Source organism: Arachis ipaensis, chromosome B08, assembly GCF_000816755.2.
Source record: "Arachis ipaensis cultivar K30076 chromosome B08, Araip1.1, whole genome shotgun sequence".
Classification (NCBI taxonomy): Eukaryota; Viridiplantae; Streptophyta; class Magnoliopsida; order Fabales; family Fabaceae; genus Arachis; species Arachis ipaensis.
The window spans coordinates 12,334,324-12,357,446 of record NC_029792.2 but is presented as its reverse complement, the minus strand read 5'-3'; the positions used below and the strand labels follow the sequence as shown (position 1 = coordinate 12,357,446).

General features: G+C 31.4%; 1 protein-coding gene across 1 annotated transcript; it reads right to left on the bottom strand.

Annotated features, from left to right (window-relative positions):
• On the bottom strand, positions 18,238-22,024 carry LOC107614229 (protein LIGHT-DEPENDENT SHORT HYPOCOTYLS 10). The gene is made up of 2 exons (XM_016316457.2): positions 21,318-22,024; positions 18,238-18,554 (listed from the first exon to the last, which is right to left on the bottom strand). Exon 1 carries the CDS (start codon positions 21,892-21,894, stop codon positions 21,355-21,357), a length of 540 nt encoding a protein of 179 aa, XP_016171943.1. The 5' UTR covers positions 21,895-22,024; the 3' UTR covers positions 18,238-18,554; positions 21,318-21,354.

The window sequence follows — 23,123 nt, the reverse complement described above, 5'->3', positions numbered from 1 at the left end:
ATAAATTAATAGAATTTTAAATTTTAAACTACATTAACAAACTAACAGAATTTTAAATTTTAAATTTTTTCATGAGTTTCCGAAAGTGGTTGATTCAATACATGCCATATGGAGTTAGAGTTTTTTGTGGTGAACTTCTATTGATTATTTCTTTTTATCTTTATAAGAATAGATGGAATGTTTAAGTCTGATTGAGTACTTTTCTAGTACTTTAATTTTAAGGTGACATGAGTCATGTTTGGATCAATTGATAAATTAATTTGATTTGACTCATTAATTGATTTGATAAAATATAAAATTTATATGTTGTATTTAATTTAGTTAAAGATTGGTGCATAGATTTTGATTGGATAAAATTTTGGATAAATTTATCTAGGTATGGTTGACTTGTTAATACCGTCAAAATTTAGAATTGGGATGTTTGTCACTTAAATTAATTAGAAATTGAAGACCTATTAATTTGTTATCAAGTGACATGTTTGTTGTTTAGATTTTCTTAAATTTAAACTGCAAATGACCTGTATCAGAGTTTTGTTGATGGTCACAAATTCAATTCAATAAAAATTGAGAGTTTTAAATTTTAGTTGTCTCTTAAAAGAATTGCAGTGAGATGTGCATATCATTGGTTATGAAAAAAAAGAGAGTTGTGATATTAAAAGATAAGAAATTAAATGACAAGAAAATAAAGAACACACAAGGGAACTCAAATGCTAAAAAGATAGCTTGGCAAGAATTGAGAATTATGGTTTTCTATTCAAGTTATTGACTACAAACATGATAATTAAGAGGAGTTAATTCCATTTCGTCATCTCCAAACATCGGAGGAAAGTCAAATAGGTATAATTGATCTTAATCCACAAATTTTAGCCAACTCACTAATTAGACTTAGTGAAAAACTAGCGTCAGTCGAAATAAAACCAACTAACAACCCTAAATTACTAATCAATATTGGACATCAATGACTTAAGGTCTCCTAAGTCCTCAATTCCAAGCCAAGATTGCAAAATTCTACTCTAAAACTAAGAAGGTCATTTTAACAAACACTTAAAATACATAAAAGGAAAAGCATGGTAAATTGAATGAATAATAAAATCTATAACTACCAAGACAAGAAAGCAATAATAACAATTCAAACAAACAACAATAAACATGAAAAGACATTAGTTGCATTAAAGAAAAATGAAATTCAAACAAGTGTTCATACTAAAATTAACAAAAATAAAGAAACTAACAAGTTAAACTAGGCAAATTAAGATTCTAGAACATGAAAATATGAAGAAAACTACAGTAAAATCTAAATCTAAGAAGGAACTAAACTAAAAACTCTAAATTCTATAGAAAAGTTGGAGTTTATCTCTCTAGAATTGACCTAAAACATTATTCTAAACTATTCCTCTGACTACTTCTTGATCCCCCTTGAGTCTTGTCTTCATATGCATCAGAAATGAGTTGAATTAGGCCAAAATTGGGCCTGAAATCACGAGCCATGTGTTTACTTAAGTAAATCACGTGCCGCCACTCGTGCGTACGCACATGCCATGCATACGCACAAATTCAAGGAGATGCGTATGCATAAGACATGCGTACGCACAACTATGAAAATGTCTAATTTTCATTTCTTTTTCATCTTTGCATGCTTTTTCTTCATTTCTTTAAGCTATCATTGCATTCTAAACCTTCAATCACTCAAACAAACATATCAAGATATCGAATGGAATAAAAGTGAATTAAATTTGACAATTTTCAAGTATAAAAAGTATGTTTTTAACAATTAAGTACAATTAAAAAAAATTCACAAAATTATGCATTTTCTATGAATAAATATAAGATAAATTGATAAATTTCACTCTTTTCAACCTAAAATTTATCATAAAAGATGAATTTATCAATTGCATTGAGAATAATTGATCAAATATGAACATAGTGCATCATGTCAAAGGAATTCTTAAGTGCGGCCATTGTGCGTGCTGTTGACACTAATAAGATGGACATCTGTGATGGAAGTGAAAATTAAAATGAAAAAAAGCTCCTCTATTATACTGATGTTTGATTTTACGATCATGAAAAATTTGTTTTTAAATTCTATGAATAAGATAGAGATTTAAATAGTTTTAATGATGATTAAAAAAGATGAATGAATTCTATTGATCTTTAGAATTTTCGAGATACCTATTTGTATCCATTGAATATTTTTTAGGGAAAGTCTAGAGGGCCAGCAACTTTTTAAAAAGTTGGCCAACATTTAACCATCAAAAGAAAATTGAATGATCTCATATCATTGGATTTAATCTCACACCATTAAAAACACTATTGATGACCAATTGATGGTTACAAAACACAAAAATTGCTGGCCTCCTAGCATTCCTCTATCTTTTATATTGTTGTGTTTGAAAAGTTAGAATTGAACTTGAGTTTGGATTTGATTATTTGCACAACATTGTATCCTATTGAAAGACTTGCTGATGGAGTAAGTTTCTATACCATCATGAGTTACTTACAAAATTAACAGAACTTGTCATTCATCTTGTATACTCTGTCACTTGGATTATTTTTGAGATGCCTCATCTATAGGTAATTGATGAGTCATTATTTTATGGTTTATTTTATACTAAATTGAGTGAATTTTGTCACTTATTCTCACACTTATTCATGTAAATTGTATGTTTTTAAATTTCTTTCCTAATTTTGTATTAAAATTGAAAACATGCTTCTTTGACCCTAAAATTGCTAATTTTTAATCCTCTTTTATTACCATCGATGCCGAGACATGTGTGTTAAGTGTTTTCAGGTTTTATAGGACAGGAATGACTTAGAGGATGAAAAGGAAGAATGCAAAAGTGGAAGAAATACAAGAAATTGACGCGACCAGGAATTCGTTCAACGACACGCACGCGTGGATGACGTGTACACGTGACAAGCGTTACGTGCTGCATTAAACAGAATTCGTTGGGGGCGATTTCTGGGCTGCTTTTGACCCAGTTTCAGGCCCGAAAATGAAAATTAGAGGCTGCAGAGTGGAGCTGGAGGGGGAATGATTTATTTAATTCTCATTTTCACAATTTTAGGTTTTAGATATAGTTTTCTAGAGAGAGACTCTTTCATCTCTCTAGGTTTAGGGTTTCTTCTTTCAATTTCTCTTTAGGTTCAGGTACAATTTTCCTTTAATTTAGTTTTTGTCTTACTTTTATTTGTTTAAGCACTTTAGTTCATCTTCTTCTCTTGTTAATTTCCCTTTTTTGTCATTTTTATGTTTATGAGCTCTTGTTATATTTGATTTCTGTTAATGCAATTTATGTTTTTTATGTTCATTGTTACTCTCTTTAATTGTTAGTCATTGATGCTTACAATTGGTTGTTTAGATTTAATATTCCTTGTTAAATTTATCATGCTTTTATTTTGTGCCTACCAAGTGTTTGATAAATTGCTTGGGTAGATTTTAATTTAGCTTTTTACGTTATTGACTTCGATTGATTATTTAGAGACTCTTAAGTTATCAAAAGTCTTTTGTTGATTGGTGATTGAAGATTGCCGGTTAGCTTGAACTTCACCAAAACTAGTCTCTCACTATGAGTTGACAAGGACTTGTGAACTCAAGTTAATTGTATGCACTTGACCTTCCTCCATTGGTTAGAAGTTAACTAAGTGAAGGCAATCCACATTTACCATCACAATTGATAATGATAATAAGGATAGGACTTCTAATCCTCCTTCCTTGTTAAGAGCTTTCGTAGTTATTACTTTATTCTCTTGCCATTTTTACTTTCTTGTCTCTTAATTCAAAAACTCCAAAAACGTTTTCCCATAATAAATAGTAAGTACACTTCCCTGCAATTCCTTGAGAGACGACCCGGGGTTTAAATATTTCGGTTAATTTTATTGGGTTTGCTTAAGTGACAAACAATTTAAACATTGACTGAGGATAATTTGTTGGTTTAGAACTATACTTGCAACGCGATATTTTTATGAAAATCTTTATCGACATTTTTCCTCTGTCAAGTTTTTAGCGCCGTTGTCGGAGAATCGCAAATGTGTGCCTTATTATTGGTTATTGTGAATATTGTGAATATGTTTGTCTTTTCGTTTCTTTGTTAGTTGCTTCTAGTTTTAGGAGTTTATATTTTCATTATTTCTTATTAGTTTTTGTTTTTATTTTCTCTTGTTACTATGAATTCTCACCTCTTTGGCTATGAATTTGGTTCAAATTATGTTGTAGGGAATGGAAGCTACAATGAGAACATGCATTAAGGATGGGACAATCAAAGGTGGGAGGAGCCTCAAGCTTATGGACAACCCTCTTGGCAACAACCTCCACCAACATACTATGAAGAACAACCATTCTATGATGCATACCAAGACAATGGTTATGGTGGACCTCTCTGTGACAATCAATAACCACCACCATACACCTATGACCCTTATCCCCCACAATATAGTCTTCCACCATACTCACAAGCCCCTTACCACCAAACACCTCCATACGACTCTAATCCTTACCCACCACACCAACCACCTTATGAGCCATATGAACCATACATATACCCACTCCAATTCCAACACAATTACTCCCAAGAACCACCACTTCAATATACATCACCTCCAATGTATGCGAATTTTCAACCACAAGATGAATTTTACATTCCACCACAACCCTCCATAGGGGAATGTCCATATCCATCAATTCAAGAGCAATATGATTCCAACTATGTTAGCCAAGCGGAACAAGAGCCGCAGGATCATTTTAAGGAAGCAATGGATCAACTTCAAGCAACCATCCATCAAATGGAGTGAGAGGAAAGCCGAAAAGCACACGAAACTCTCATGGTTAACAAATCTCAACTTGAGAACAAGGGACTGGAGTGTGTTGTACAACAAGTGAAAAAGATGGAGAGTGTTGAACCACCACATCCTTATCATGATGAACCACCCTCCTATTATGAACTCCTTCTCCCAACCGATGAACCCTCATATCCACTCCAGTCTCTAATGGATGACACCTTTGGTGGTCTTCTTTAAGGGCAAAGAAAGATGCAAAGGACGACACTAGAGTTCACAGCTACCTTGACCAAGGTAGTAGATAATTTAGCTTCACTGCATTTCAACACTCAAAGTACCCCATGGCTACAAGTGGAGAATCTAATGAGGAACGTAGCATGAAGGAGAGACTAGAAACTCCGATGGAAAGTGATGAATGTGACTTTGTATTGGAATAATTGGAGAAAGCCGTAATTGTTGAAAAGGATGAAGTGGTTGAAGACTTAGGAGATGTTGAACCTCCATGGGAATCTAGAGTTGTAGAGTATTCCTCCAAGAAGCTTGAAATTGATGTTGAGGAGGCTAGTGCACAACCTCCAAGGCATATTCCCTATGAAGAATTGGACGGAATAGATCAAGAGGCAAGTTCCCTTGATGATGATGATCATGAATCAAGCCATCCTAGTAATGAATTTGCACCCACAAGTGAACCCCTTGAGTTAGAAGAGCCTTCTCCCGATGACATTGAAAGCAATGTTGAGGTAGATTCGTCTCAACCTCATATTTATGATTTGAGTGATGGAGAAGAGTTGGATGAATTCGGTGAAGAAGAGCTTGAAAGTAAAGAATCTTTTCAAAAGGTGGAAGTCCTTCCGAAAGGTTGGACGGGAGTTGAATATGCTTTGTCAAGATCGTTGGAGACTTCTCTACCTAGGTTGCCGTCTACTCCTTCATTTGAGTGGGTAAAACTTATCTCTATTCGCTTTACTATCCCATTTGAGTATGGTATTCTTGAAACAGATGGCCAACTTAGGAGGCTTTGTGGAATGAAGCGTAAGAGAAGGATGTTTAGTGGTTGGAGTTGCAAATAAAGACTCATCAACATTGAAATTTCAAGAGCTAGATGCAAGGTTAGACTAGTGATCAATTGGTGGGATCTAAGAGAAGAGTTTGATACTTCATAGAGAATTTGGATTGCTTGCCACCCGGTTGGAACAATGATGATCCACTTAAAGACGGGTATAGAAACAAGATTTGGGATCCCGGTATACAAGAGGATCAACATTGGGAGCTCAAAGCTTATGAAGAACTTCATCAAGGCTTGGTGAATTCACTTGGAAATGTTGGAGCTTATTGGAAGTCCAAGCGTTGGTAGAAGTTTCAAGATGAGTTCAAGCACAAGCCACCATGACAAGGAGCTCACCAAATGTCCAACTTAAGGACTTTAACTAAAAGTGCTAGGTGGGAGACACCCCACCATGGTAAATTCTTTCTATTTTCTCTTTTATTTATATTGCTAATAATTTAAATTTTTATTTTTAGTTAGGTTTATTTAGTTTACATTGCGATTTCGCTTGTTTATTAATGTTTGACATTACTTTGGTAACCTGTTAATTAAAACAAAAAAAGAGAGGTTGTCACGCGTGCGCGTGCCTGACGTGTACGCGTCAACACTCAAATTTGGTTCATGCCCAAACCGTGCTGGAATGGCGCGACGGCGTGGCCTGGACAGTAAGTTGTGCCAGGACCGCGCTGGTGGGATGCCAGGCGCATAGCCCAACCAACGCGTGCGTGTCATTTGCAATTTTGGCTTCCCACGCGTGAGAGTGGACGATGCGCATGCGTCGTATGTTAATGATGCCACCTCCAGTATACAAACTCGAGAGTTGTGCGTGAACTATGCGGGTGTTGTGCGAGGAGCACCATTCATCTCCACGCGTACGCATGACTGACGCGTACGCATGACTGACGCATACGCGTCACCTCCTAATTTCTGCTTCTCACGCGTACGCGTCACCTCCCCATTCTGCAACCTCCGCGCACGCGTGGACGACGCTTACGCATCGCTTCTCTACCCCATTTCTTTCTCCTTTCTTCTCTCCTTTCTCTTTCTTTCTTCCTCCTTTCTTACTTTTTTCTTCTTCATTTCTTTAACTTCTCATCCTTATTCTCTTTCATTCTCCTTTATTTATTGCATTTGCATACTTTTATTCGTTGCATTTTAACTTTGTACATGTTTTTCATTTTCTTTTCTAAGTTTGCTATTTTTCCATTGGTGTTAAATGTTCTAACTCATTTGTCGAATATTTTTTCCATTGTTTTGGTGCTTAGTGACTTATTTTATATTGTTGGGTGATATTATTTATAGGTCAATGCTAATCTTTTATGACACTTGTATTCCTTTTGCATTGATATGAACTTATATTGTCTTTCGTGACCTATTTTCTCTTTTCCATTATTGCAAATCTTACACTATTGATATGTCATTCGCCTATATTGTTTTCTCACTTGCATATTGTAGCTACAATGTAGTTGAGAACCTCATTATTATTTGGCATTAGCCCACTCATATTTTATTTGTGTGCATATCTTTGTTTGTGGGTTATTCTTCTTCCTTTTTCTCTTCTTTCAGGATGGCCACCAAGAAGAAAACGGAAAACTTATAAATGGGGCGACAAACAAGATCCTGTGCACAATCTTTTGGGAGAAAGCGCACCAGTTATAGCCACCCATCCACTTTCACATCCTTGCATGCACCGAGGACGGTGCAATCTTTAAGTGTGGGGAGGTTGATACCGACTTTCGTGGGTTAGTTACTTTCTTGTCTCAACACCAATATTTAATCTTTTTTGTTAGATTAGCTGTTGCATTGCATAATAGATTGCATGTGTAATTAGTTGCTTGCTTGTATGTACTACTTAGTTGAAGTGATGAATTCTTTCCCAAGAAACTATTTTATAGCATTTCACTAATTTAAATTAAAATTTTTGTTGAACTTGCTTGAAGAAATTTATTTTGGAATATGGTTTAGAGCTCGAACACACAAAATTCAGTAAGATTTTGAACCTATCTGATTGATTGCATCTTATCAACCAATGTTTTATTTTGGTGTGTGTTGTTCTCTCTAAAATTGTGATCTTTGTCTTGCTTAATTCTATATTTCCATTGTTTGATGTATGCATGCACTTGCGTGATTGAGGCCCTTGTTTCATTGAGCTCACATACCTATATGACCTTACCCTTTCATTATCCTTTGCAAACCAATATTGAGCCACTTTACCCCATTTATTCTTTACTTTAGCTCATCACTAACTCTAAGTGGAAAATAATAATGTCCTTAATTTGAATCGTTGGTTAGCTTAGACTAGTGAGAGTGCTCATGATTTAAGTGTGGAGAAGTTGGATTTGGAAATATTTGGTTTGGGAATTGAGTATGTTAGACTTTTTTTTGTGAAAATGTGAAAAGGATATTGAGGACATGTTCATGCATTCAATATCTTAATCGTATGCATTGAGAAAAATAAAAGAAAAGAAAAAAAAAAAGAAAAAGAAAAAAAACAAAGAGAAAAAGAAAAGAAAAAGAGCAAATAATAAAAGGGGAGAAAATGCCCCGAAGTAAATAGTGATAGCAATGCATATGTACTGTACTCAAAATTCGGATGCATGAATAGGTGGAAAACATAGTTAATAGGTAGTTAGATTTTATATTCTAATTACATGGATTGTCCTAAGTTAGGTGAAAAGTTTAGGTTAATCAAGGATTCAGATTTTAGTCCACCTGACCAAATACAATCTTACCTTGACCCTAACCCCATTACAACTCTTGAAAAGACCTCTTGATATGTATATTTGTGCATTAAATTTTTGTTGATTGGTAGAAGAAGAGCAAGCCTTAGAAAGCAAGATTAGTAGAGAATTGAGAGAATCGAACCTTAAACACTTGAGTGATTAGAATGTATACACTTCCGGTGAGGGTTCGATGCGATTCTTTGTTTCCGGCTTTCGCGAGCTTTCTTTTCGCAAGTCTACTTGTACTTAATTTTATGATTTGAATTAGTGAGATCCAGTTTATATTTGTTTTTGGAAGGTTTATTTACTTTTAACCAAGTAGGTAAAAGCATTTTGCATTTAGTTGCATTCATATAGATAGGTTGCATTTCATAAATTCTACCATTCCTTTTCACCTCCTTTATAGCTTCTCTTGAGCTTAGCATGAGGACATGCTAATGTTTAAGTGTGGGGAGATTTGATGAGCCACTATTTTATGGTTTATTTTGTACTGAATTGAGTGGATTTTGTCACTTATTCTCACACTTATTCATGTAAATTGCATGTTTTTAAGTTTTTTTCCTAATTTTGTGTTATGATTGAAAACATGCTTCTTTGACCCTAAAATTGCTAATTTTTAATCCTCTTTTATTACCATTGATTCCGTGATATGTGTGTTAAGTGTTTCAGGTTTTATAGGGCAGGAACGGCTTAGAGGATGAAAAAGAAGCAGGCAAAAGTGGAAGGAATACAAGAAATTGAGAATTTCAGAAGATGGTAGCGACGCGTACGCATGGATGACGCGTACGCGTGACCAGGAATTCGTTCAGTGACGCGCACGCGTGGATGACACGTACGCGTGACGAGCGTCACGTGCTGCATTAAACAGAATTTGCTGGGGGCGATTTCTAGGCTGCTTTTAACCCAGTTTCAGGCCCAAAAATGAAGATTAGAGGCTGCAGAGTGAAGCTGGAGGGGGAATGATTCATTCAATTCTCATTTTCACAATTTTAGATTTTAGATGTAATTTTCTAGAGAGAGAGAGAGAGGCTCTCTCCTCTCTCTAGTTTTAGGGTTTCTTCTTTCAATTTCTCTTTAGGTTCAGGTTCAATCTTCCTTTAATTTAGTTTTTGTCTTACTTTTATTTGTTTAAGCACTTTAGTTCATCTTCTTCTCTTGTTAATTTTCCTTTTTCGCCATTTTTATGTTTATGAGCTCTTGTTACATTTGATTTCTGTTAATACAATTTATGTTTTCCATATTCATTTTTACTCTCTTTAATTGTTAGTCATTAATGCTTGCAATTAGTTGTTTAGATTTAATATCCCTTGTTAAATTTATCATGCTTTTATTTTGTGCCTACCAAGCGTTTGATAAATTGCTTGGGTGGATTTTAATTTAGCTTTTTACGTTCTTGACTTGGATTGATTATTTAGAGACTCTTGAGTTATCAAAAGTCTTTTGTTGATTGGTGATTGAAGATTGCCGGTTAGCTTGAACTTCACCAAAGCTAGTCTCTCACTATGAGTTGACTAGGACTTGTGAACTCAAGTTAATTGTATGCACTTGACCTTCCTCTATTGGCCAGAGGTTAACTAAGTGAAGGCAATCCACATTTACCATCACAATTGATAATGATAATAAGGATAGGACTTCTAATCCTCCTTCCTTGTTAAGAGCTTTCATAGTTATTACTTTATTCTCTTGCCATTTTTACTTTCTTGTCTCTTAATTCAAAAACCCCAAAAACATTTTCCCATAATCAATAGTAAGTACACTTTCCTGCAATTTCTTGAGAGACGATCCGAGATTTAAATACTTTGGTTAATTTTATTGGATTTGCTTAAGTGACAAACAATTTAAACATTGACTGAAGATAATTTGTTGGTTTAAAACTATACTTACAACGCGATATTTTTATGAAAATCTTTACCGACATTTTCCTCCATCAGTAGTTAATTTATTAACTAATTCTGATGTGATGTATTGTGCTGTTTGGGTTAATTGTGACTTGACTCACCCATAGATAGTCAATTCATTAATGGATTCTGATGTGCCACGTTGTTACTTTAGTTAATAATAAGTTAACTCACCCACAGATAGTTAATTCGGTAATTAATTTGATAATGATGATATGCTATTTGGGATGAATTTATCAGTAAAAATGGATTGAATGTTTAAGCATGATATTCTTACAAGCTCATTAATCCGTTAGTTATAATCTAGACCAATTAAATCTATAAAATTTGAATAAAATAAATAAAACGTGCTAAATCAAAGTTACGTATTTTTTCCCCTTGATAGACTTTTTCAATCCAACATGTTGAGCTTGGGGAATATTGCTATTACTACGATACTGATTTATAGGTCGAAAGCTCAATCTATTTTATTAATAAATATCACATGTTAAATTTGGGAGCTGTGATCCGTTAGTTATAACTCAATCCAATTATACTTATAAATCGAAATCTGAATAAAATAAATAAAACGTGCTAAATCAAAGCTACGTGTTTTTCCCTTTTAACAGACTTTCTGGTATAAGATCAAATATTGTTTAGGAACAGTTAGTACAAAATCAGGCTAATATTCTCAACAGCTCCGCAATACTAGGCCTACTGAGTAACCGCCTAGGCGCCTATAGCACAACAACTCTATAAATACAAAATTCTAGCTACGTAAAAGGTACGCTATTCACTCTGAATTGTAATATACTCATCTCATTTTTTTTACTTGAGCGTTAGAGTACCTTTGCAGGTACCCATCACCACCGTTCTTTGGAAGCCAACGTATATCTCATCCTACCTAGGTGGAAGCAAGTTTAACCTCTGGACCGGACGAGCTATACATCTCCCGAAGCTTACCACACAGGAGCACTCATGATGTGATTGAGTGGTTCACTTTAGATTTTGGATGTCACCATGCATTATTGGATTTTAGAACTAATGATTAGTGTACATGATAAGATAAGATAAAATAAGATAAGATAAGATAATGGTGTAAGACTCTTGTGATCTAAGTCTTTGATGGTTAAGACTTAATCACCATATATACATGTTATAAGAGAAAGATCTACACTTCCATCTAATTCTCTTGACGGCTAATGAATCCATCACGTGCGATCTCTGAGGAGATTAGACAGAATGTGTGTTTTCAAGTACCAAACCCTTGCATAAATATTAACCTTCAACTACTTGTCTTGATAAATTATAGAGATACGTATATTATCTTCTATTTGGTATTCTAACTCTTGGTATAGATCCGACAATTTCTAAAATTCCCTTCATGGATGCATTCAATCCCCCGCCATTGAACTCTAAAACAAAAGATTCTGTCAAGAGTGATGTAACACCCTATCATTTATTGTCTTATACTTAAGTCATAATTCAATTATGGTTTGATGCTACAACATAAGGTTAAGATATAAATACGTATATATAGAAAGGAATATTATACTAAAAGCCTGTGAAAGAATTCAAAACTCGAGGAAAAGACAATTCATTGATCGCTCATATTCGATAATGAATATATATAAGCGCGTCGGAAGAAAAGTAGATAATTAAAAGCTCGAAGAAAGAATAAGAGTAAAGAGACATATATAAGTATATATAAGTATCAACTAGTCTCGACCCGCGAAGATTAGGTCGGCTAGAGTACAATAGTGAAACAGTTGGATAGACATAACCTATCTCTCCAAAATACATCATAAGCCTCTAAAGGCAAGTCTTTAAAATAAGTGCATAATATAAGTATTTTCCGAAAGAAGGAGAGAGTCTAAAATTAAAGCGGAATAAAAGGTCTTCTTCGCTATCCTTCTAGATAAACCTCCCGCTCACTGAGAAGCGTCATGACCTGCATCTGAAAAGTAATAATTCCCAAAACGGGTGAGAACATTATCCCTTACGGGATTCTCAGCAGAGCAATAATTTCAAATAAAGACTATGTAAAACTACATGAATCTGCTAGACAATCCTAATCTCCAATCACACAAAGTTCAAGCCTAGGTTTTTGACTAATCCGATCAAGGTAGATAAACTAAATCTCAACTATATTAGTGATATTTAAATCTCAATTTTTTCTTATAAAAATCATCGTCTCTCTCAATATGATAGATTTTCAACTCATTTAGTACTTCAAAATATTAAAATTTAGTTTTAATATTATCAATTCATTTTCAATTTTTCCACAAATCTCAATTATCACCTCTCATCAAGAACAACCATCAATGTCGCCACTGTCAGCATAAGAGATTTCTTAGTTGTGCAAACACATACAAGACAATACAAGGAATACACAAATAGAGAGAATAAATAAAGCAACTAATTCAATTAGCATATAGATACAATTATTCAAATAGACAAGCCAGATACAGGATGCACACCTAAACAATACACACAAATGCAATGTATGCCTGCCATATGGCCAATAAGCTCATTTGTCGGTCATACAGCCAAACCTGACATGTCCGGTAGCTAACCGTGGACAGTCCCTCGGTGCATGTATCCCCAAACTTAAATTCATATTCATTTATCAATATCCATGGGGGAAACATCCGTGAAGGTATAAGTGCCCGACCACATCTTGCGACGGAGGGTCAATAAAGTCTCAAATCTGACTAGGAGCAAGCGAGACAAAACCACCATCCTTGCATATTATCCCGAAAGTTCAATTACTGACTGGGAGCAAGTGGGACAAAACCACAATCCTTGTGTCTACCTCAGAAGCTCAATTACCGACTGAGAGCAAGCGGGACAAAACAACAATCATTGCATCTACCCCAAAAGCTCAATTATCAATCAAACTCATTCTCATTATCCTCTCGAATCAATTCAACATCATCATTCGATCATATAATCTCATTCTTATTATCCTCTCGAATTAACTCAATCTCATTATTAAATCACATAATCTCATTCTCATTATCCTCTACACTCGTTATAGGATTTACAAAAATTTGAAACGTTAAGAAAATAATTTAGAGGCATAAGATTCATTCCAAATCATAGAAAATAGTTATCGAATCTCAAATCGGGATTACAGAAATGAAACAGTGGAGTGAAATAGGCAAAACAGTTAAAAATAAATATTTTTAATAAAACATGGTGGTCATGCGTACGCATGCCTTCCGCGTATGCATGAGTTGAAAACTTGAGAAAGTCGTGTACGCAGACCACCATCGCGTACGCGAGAATGTTGAACATAAGTCTTTGCTCGTGTACGCGAGCAACTCCCACGTACGCATGTGTCAAGACTTAGTGGTGTTGTGTACACGAGCCATCTCTGCGTACGCGTGAATATAGTTTTTCAGAAAATTCAGTTTTTTATATCCATTTTTAAACTTCCATAACTTCCCCTACAAAATTCAGTTTTTCCTCATCTTTATATGGTTTTAAAGGTCTTTTAACAAGCTTTAATTAAAATACTTTCACTCTATTTCGAACTCCAAACACCAAGTTATAGCCCGTCGAAGTTGGTTAAAAATATGTTTTTACCAAATTCACATAACCGCTCAAATCCATAAATTTCTCAATTCAATTCAATCATGGGCTATTCCAAAACCACTCATACACATCCTAAACACTTATTTATAAATTCTCAACCCTTCCAACCGTAAATTAACCCACTTCCAACTTATTTAACTCATTCCATCAACATATCCATATCCTTCAACAACATACAACATATATATCTAAACTCTATCAATCAATAACCAAATCATTTCATTCTCATGCAACAATTCACATCACTTACTTCAACTTACCACATTGAAAATTTTTCACACTATCACAGCTTCCGTCCCAATTTACACAAATTACTATATTTATACACCCAATTTTCAATTAAAGCTTCAACATATATACTCATTTTTATGCAACATAGCACTAACATATATCACAATATTCAATTGCAATATTATCACTTGTCAATTCATCAAAACACATCAATCAACTCAATACTCATACTAACAATTATTCAAGCATATCAACAATCAATTCCATTCAACTTATCCTAGGGATAAGTAACCTAGGTTTTCACATAACCTTACATAATGGCTACTCGAAACTACCACCCGTACCTTAATGTTACAATCCAAGCTTCCAAGCTTTCCTTTCCAAAATTTCACCAACCCACCAAATTTCTAATTACTCAATCTAACACCATATTATACAATTTGGCACAATATTAAAAACTAGGATTTTCATAAATTGATGAACCAAGAGAAAAAAAGAGTTTTTTACCTTTACCTACTGAAATTAGTGATGAATACCACCAAGAACATAAGTTAGAGAACTCCTATAACATCAAAATCACTAAAAATCCTCAATAGCCAAACTAAAAATGTGATTTCAGCTTTGAATAAGAAACTAGGACTGAGATTTTGAATTAGTCACCAAATTATAAATAGAATTGAAGAGGAGAAGACAAGTTTTGTGTGGCCGTAAACGGCTCATCAATTAGAGCTCCGTACCAAAAGTTATGGACAATTGAAGTTGAAGGAAGTTAGGGTTTTATCCCTTTTTTCTCTCTTCTCTCATTTTTGGGTCTCTCTCATTAAATAGAAAAAATGATGGCTGAAATCTCATTAAGTGTGAGTATGTATAGGAGCTTCGGTTCGGGAAAGTCCAATTTTATTTCTTTAGTCCGTTGCCCTAATTTTAGACCAAAACCTTTAAAATAAGCGTTTTAATTCGCACCATAAATATTTTTATTTCTCTAAATTATAAATATTAAATCTCTAATCTTTTTCGTTTTCGTTTAATTTATTTATTAGTCGTCAATTAATTATTTAGTATTTTGCAAAGTTTTATAAATGACAAAAGCAATCTGAGGAAACTGAGCTGTGGTTTGTGTAATGTTTTCTTTTTGGGTCTTCAAAGAAATTAATATAAAACTATGTCGGGAATATCTTAGGAAATTTTAATCAACAAATAGCAATTATATATGTCAAATTATACAGGATAATAGCAAATTAAAGAAGTTATAAAATTGACGTTGGTTTAGTTATATATTGATGAAGTAACTAAGCTAACAGGATTTGACTTGGGTGGCAAGCAATTTAGATTTGAGAAATTGTTCCTCAAAAACTGTTGCTCAGGCTTTAATGTGTGATCATTAGAGGCAGAGGCAAGCTATAATAAGCAATATCATATGTAATTTTTGGACAAAATTGTAAAAGGCAATTGTTTCGATTCCTTTTTAAATTAAGAGTATAAATTACATTCACTTACATAGAATAAGTCGGTTTTCTACACTTTTAACACATAAAATAATTATATATTAATCAATCTAATATATAGTTATAATTTTTATAAAAATAAGTTTTAAAACATGCAGTAAATATAGAAGAAAATTGATAAAATAAATTGATTATCTAGAGTTTAATTGAGGCACATGATATTCTATATTCAAATAAAATATATAAGAAAATTTATTTCATGTATTAAATACGTGTACAATTAAGCTTATTATGTCATAATATATAAGATATGCCTGAGTAATTTACCTTCTAATTTTCAGAGACTATTGGAATAATTGCTGTTATAAAAAAATAATGAAATAAAATTAACTTTTAATTAGCTAATATTTTTCTTTTATTGTAAAATTATTCTTTTAACTTTTATTTTTTTTGTAAGTTTAGATTTAGAATTTAGATTTTAACTAGAGTTTAAAATTTAGAATTTCGGATACAAAAGTAATTTTAAAAAATGAGAAATGTTAGAATATTAGTAGAATTTATTATTTTTGGCTAGCAGTTAGCTATCAATATTTAAAAGTATTTACTAAAAGTATATTATTAAATTACTAAATTAAAAGAATTTGATTGATAACTAAAAGTGATCGTAAAAAATAATAAATTCTGCTAACTCTCGAGCATTATTTCTCTTAAAAATAGCTAATATTGGTTGAACACTTAATTTTATTAAATAGTTAGGCTTAATTTGATAAAATTTTTGGAAAAAGTATTTGTTCTTACCATAATAAGTTTTAAAACATGCAGTAAATATATAAGAAAATTGATAAAATAAATTGATTATCTAGAGTTTAATTGAGGCACATGATATTCTATATTCAAATAAAATATATAAGAAAATTTATTTCATGTATTAAATACGTGTACAATTAAGCTTATTATGTCATAATATATAAGATATGCCTGAGTAATTTACCTTCTAATTTTCAGAGACTATTGGAATAATTGCTGTTATAAAAAAATAATGAAATAAAATTAACTTTTAATTAGCTAATATTTTTCTTTTATTGTAAAATTATTCTTTTAACTTTTATTTTTTTTGTAAGTTTAGATTTAGAATTTAGATTTTAACTAGAGTTTAAAATTTAGAATTTCGGATACAAAAGTAATTTTAAAAAATGAGAAATGTTAGAATATTAGTAGAATTTATTATTTTTGGCTAGCAGTTAGCTATCAATATTTAAAAGTATTTACTAAAAGTATATTATTAAATTACTAAATTAAAAGAATTTGATTGATAACTAAAAGTGATCGTAAAAAATAATAAATTCTGCTAACTCTCGAGCATTATTTCTCTTAAAAATAGCTAATATTGGTTGAACACTTAATTTTATTAAATAGTTAGGCTTAATTTGATAAAATTTTTGGAAAAAGTATTTGTTCTTACCATTTTTAAGGATGCTTTTAAAAGTACTTAAATTTTTTTTTTTAAAATTGACTTATATTTGTCAAAATTAAAAATCTAATATAATATTATATATTAATAAATATTCAAAATTATTTTTATATTTATGTGTATTATAGTAGTTTTATATTTTCAAAAACTATTTTACTAAATACAATTATTATTATTTAATTATTAAAAAATATTTTTAGTTTGATTTATCAAATATAAAAACTAAAACTATTAAAAATTTATTTTTAAAACCTAGTTTTAATAAACAACTTTCGAAAAATAAAAAATTGACCAAACCAATTCTTATAGTGTTACAATAATACAGAAAGGCCATGAGATTTGTAGTTTTGTGATAATGCCTCGGATGGGCTAGTCTTATATATATTTGCATAGACAACAATCATAAAGGTTCAAGACACAAAAACAAAAACCATAAAAGCACTAGATCACTTCCAGGTTCTAATAGCTTTATATTGTTAACACATGCATGCATAATGTCTTATATTTACAAAAATTTAACTTCAATAGTTCAACTCAATTTAAAAGCGTAAAACGGGTACCAAATGCAAGTATTGAATTTTGAACCATTAAATAACAAAAAACTCTTGATGATGAATTATATATATTTCGTTCTTCCAATAATTTTATGTGTTTTTAACAACAAAATACTTTAGCATTTGAAGCAAATTGTTAGCCAAATATATACAAATGCTTTTAAAATTACACTATTCATCTATTTTGTTAATCTTACAGAAAACACCTACTTACTTTAGTAAGTAATAAATATAAAATCATGTATATATTTTTCCTCAAAACAACTTAAACTATATCTATACATATGAAAAACCCAAATTTATCAAAATACGTATTCCTTATACTTTAAAATATATCATTAATATTAAAGAGACAAAAAATAATTAGCTCAATCTATCCAAATTTATTTTATTTAACATTTATTTATTACAAAGTATATTAAATAAGTCTAAAAATAATGAATTTTAGTAATTTTTGCCTAATATTTTTTGTTATTAAACATTTCGAAAAATATATATTTGTGAGTGTAACGGAGGCATATATAACTGATCATTTATATAACGAGATCTTTTATTTTTTTTTTTTAACCCCACTAAGAACTTACAAATTCCCCAATAAACAATACAGAAAAATTTAGAAAAACAAATGGTGGCATGCCATCAAATTATTAAACATAGAGACCAAACCTCCCATAGATTGTGCCTTGTGAATTAAGAACCTCATCCTATATTGATTATATGCTACATTATATTATTTATTATTTATATTATTAATAAACCTTCCATACATAGAGTGTGCCTTAGCTTGCAAAGAAGAACTCCTCCAATTTGATTATATGCTACATACATATATATCCTGCAACAGCGAGAAATTATCATAGCTCAGAAGACAAGCATTATTTTACACTTATTAATCCAAATAAGGCAAATCTTTATATATTTAGAGGCCTCAATTTTTACAATAAAAGTTAGAACATAGAAGCAATAAAGAGTAGTGATGAAACTTGAAAGGTTAGTATAGCTAATTAGAATAATAATAATCATGTTTCATGCTTTGTACTATATTTACCAAAAGAGAACGCCCTCGACACAGTAAAAAAAAATGAAAAAAAAAAAAAGAAAAAGAGAGGAAAGGACCAGTCTTGGATTAATAAAGGATAAATTGTCCAAACTCAAATTTAATATTAGGATGTACAATCTGGGCATAATTAGTAGAGAAATTCCCTTTTCCATCAACATCATGAAGCCTACTTTATTGCTTCTATTATAATTAATAATCATGTTACGTACACATAAAAAAATCAGCCATTAGATTAATTATTTATATAAAATATATATTAAAATATAAAATATAAATTAAAAATTAATTAAATAACACATATATTTATATTTACTTAAATATATTTTGTTCAGAACAAAAATGGGATGAAAACATAATAAAAAATATTATTTATATATCAAAATTAGTTATTATGTATTTATATATAAATATACGTATTGTTTAACTTATTTTTATTATATATTTTATATTTTAATATATACTAATTGACTGATTTAATAGCTAATTTTAATGTCCATCTACAATAATTGATACATAATATAGATATTCCTTTTAACTTAAAATTAATTGAATAATTGAAGTGAGACTTACAACTCACCCTTTTATGAAAACGCTATGCATGACAGTATGGTATGTGACTATGTGCCTCTGAAGCATGTCTTTAGTCCATTGACACTTTAATCATAATCAGGAAGCATATAACTAGTGAAAATGTATTGATTATACTACAAATTAAAAATGAATCAACAAAAATTTCAGGTTTTCAGATCTCAAAAGCTGCCACCAAATAGTTTTCACATATACATTGATCATAGCATGTATATATACAAACAAGAAAACCCTAACTTGCTGCTACCACTGAGAACACAGGCTGTGCAACACAACTCTCCGTACACTATGAAATATTCCCTAGAAATACACACATCATTTAATTCTATACAATAAAGAAGAACTATATGTATATTTTTGAAGGGGTCCTCACCAAAAGTTCCAAGTAATAAGTAGCTTATTAATAATACATAGATGTATAATGTAATATTTTATATGCTATATATTATGCTTATTTAAATCATCGAATGTGTTATGTGTGTACCTGCAGTAACTTTTGACAAATTTGAGTGGAATCACAAGAGCATGTCTTGATTGACCAATTTATAACCCAATTCATTGTACTAAAAAAAATGTGCTTCATTCAAAATTATTGCTATTCAAGTTCCAATTTGAATAAAATAGCCGACAAGAAACATGTGAAGTGATGGGATAACTTAAATTGCACAATGCTCAAGTTGCATTTTTGCCTTAAACCAAATTAACAAGATGCTCCAAATAATTAACCTTATTAATAGTTCTCAAGGTACAATTGAAACCAATAGAATTTGTCTATATGAAAGAGAATATAAAAACCATTGTACCACAGAATCAGATGCTGGACACACATGATTCATGGTAAAGAAAAAAGGAAGAATAGAAAAGAAATAAAGACATATACATGTATATCCCAATCAATTTTGCATGGATCTGCTACCATTAAAAATAGCATAATGCTAAGCAAAAATAATATGTTTACACCAAAATCAGTTATAATATATTTGTGTATAAATATACGTATGTTGTTTAATTTATTTTTAATGTGTATTTTGTATTCTAATAAATATATTTTATATTAATTATTAATTTTGATAACTGATTTTAATATATATCTAATATAGTTTAACATTAAATAGGACTTAATAGATATGATTATGATGGTAATTATGAAATTTAATTAACAAAACCATTAAACATTTGATTAAAATATAAGAGATTTCATTCAATCATGACCTGCTAGCTATTATTAAATTGTGAAATAGAAAAGCAATACAAAAGGCATGTGTTTATCAACAATTTTTTCATGTTAATATGTTTGATTTTTTTTTTGTTCTATGCTATTTTTCGATTTGGCAGATTAATAATTAATTTGTTGTGGATCTGAACTCAATTTAAAGATTTATTGTCAACGGTTGCTGCATGCACAAAGTGAAATTCGAACTTTCGATATTTATATAAGTAAACTAGTAAACTAACCACTAGATCAAGTGAAGTTAATTTATGCTAAAATGTTTGATTTAATGTTACCTAGTAGAATCTTAATAAACTATGAGATGATATCAATCATTTTATTCACATGACAGACTATACTCATTATTCTTTCTCAAGAAAGTTTTATGCCATCTCCATTTCAACAACAAATTAAAGTAAAAAAAATATAAATGAAAAATTAAAACGGATTTCACAAGTTCAAAGGTTTCACAGATGCATGTGAAAAATATGATTTAATGTAACATTTTTTCTTTTATTTAGAGAATAAAAAGATAATTAAAAAATGTTTATCAGAATATATATTTACTCCATAGGAATATATAGCTACTATAAGTAGTACTACCTCTTAATTAGGTTAGAAATTTAATTAGAAAATTATTAGCAATAATACATGTACATCTATAACTAGATCCTAGAAAATAACATACATTCAATCAGAAAACACAAAAGTGCATGATGATGAGATTAATTAATAGTTACCATCAAGTAATGAAGGAAGGAGGAATTGAAGAAATATTCAAGAGTAGTGCATGGTGGTGGAGGGTGATGAATCATCACAATTTCCCTTACTACTGCTTCCTTGGCTGGTGGTGGCGGCGACCTTCTTCTTCTTCTTGTAAGGGATACCCCTAGCCTTAGCTTGGCACTCCCTAACCTCTCTGAGGTAAACACGGATAGAGCCGTTCGCAAAAGGATTAGTCTCAGGAGATCCACCGTTTTCCTCATAGGCAGCCCTGAGTCTCCCTATCAGGGCGTCAAGGGAGCCCCAGGCCTGCCTAAGAGGACAAGTACAGGGTGCGGGCGGCTCTGGCTGCCCGTAAAACATGCACCCTTGGATGTGTACCTTGGTTTTACCAAATTGATCAAGGTACCTTAGAAAATCCAAGACATGGTTGCAATTGCAATGTGATAGTGGAACTGGGGGTCTTTGATTCTTCAAGTATTGCCCAAAAGTGTTCCAATCCCTTCTCTTTTGGGATTCATAGCGGCTAAGTGTTGGTGAGCTTGATCCTTCTACTAACTCCTTCCCACTACTACCACCACCACTTGAAGACATAGTTATTATGTTGGTTGATGAGGAATAAACAAAGAATCCAAGATAGGTGAATGAATGTGAGAGAGGTTTTATTAATTTGTTTTTTTCTTTTTTTGTTTATAAATAATGAAATAGAATATGGAGAAAATTAAAAATGGGGAAAAAATTATATTATATAAAAAAAGAAATTAAAGAAAGTGAGGTGAAAGGTGAATTGAATAGGATGAGAGAAGAGAGTGGGGGAAGATGGAGATCACGTCATTGGGCTCATCAGTAGACATTTTATGGGCCATATTAGTTGCTTTCTTTTCTTCTTTTCTTCTTCTCTCATTATTTTTCCAAATATGTCTTTTTATCAGATAAATATTTTTTCATAAAAAAATTAATTAGGATCTGTTTAAACACTTTTTAAATTTATAGATAAGAAATTAAATTACTAAAATATGAATAATATCCACACAATTATAATTTCTTATTGAATAAAATCAGAATATCCATGTCATCATAAATAATAACGTACAAATATTTTAATTTCTTTCTTTTTTTTACTAATTATTTTGGGTATGGCGTGACATTAGCCGCTAACTGTACGTTTTCCCCCTATTAAACACAGAATTATTGTTTGCCATTTGTCAACACACATGAACCTTATCACCTAATATTCAAGAAGCCTATTCACAATTATTGTTAGAACCACACACAAAAATATATAAAATAATAATTTGTTCGGAAATTTGAATAGATATAATATAACTTCGCTAGGTGTATGTATGTACTATATACTATATATATAGTATATAATAAGCTGAGACTATATAATCAACAGGTTAATTAGGGTTTAAAAGCTTGTAGGGGTAGGGATAGGAAAGAATTTAAATTGATGCCATTTATGGGTATCTTTTTCCTTAAGTACAAATTGTATAACGTAATTTCTTTTTTTATTAAAAAAAAAAAGAAAAGAAAACTCTTACTGGATACATTGACTGCACAACATGTACATGTGACTATGTTAGCAAATACCTCAATCATTGGAAAGAATACAGTGAGTTATTTCATGACTTATTATTATGGCATAAGAAATAATGTTAATAACATACATGATCTATGCAAAAAGATATCTTCTATATTGACATTTGAGGTCTCTGTTATGGTTGTTGATATGGTTGTCATTGTCAAAATGAGTGCTGGAATAATAATAATAATAATGTTGCATATATACACAGATTAAACTCTAGTAGATAGTGTGTGTA

Excerpts from the sequence above, each read along its gene's own strand:
- LOC107614229 (XM_016316457.2), bottom strand. The coding sequence starts at position 21,894 with ATGTCTTCAAGTGGTGGTGGTAGTAGTGGGAAGGAGTTAGTAGAAGGA.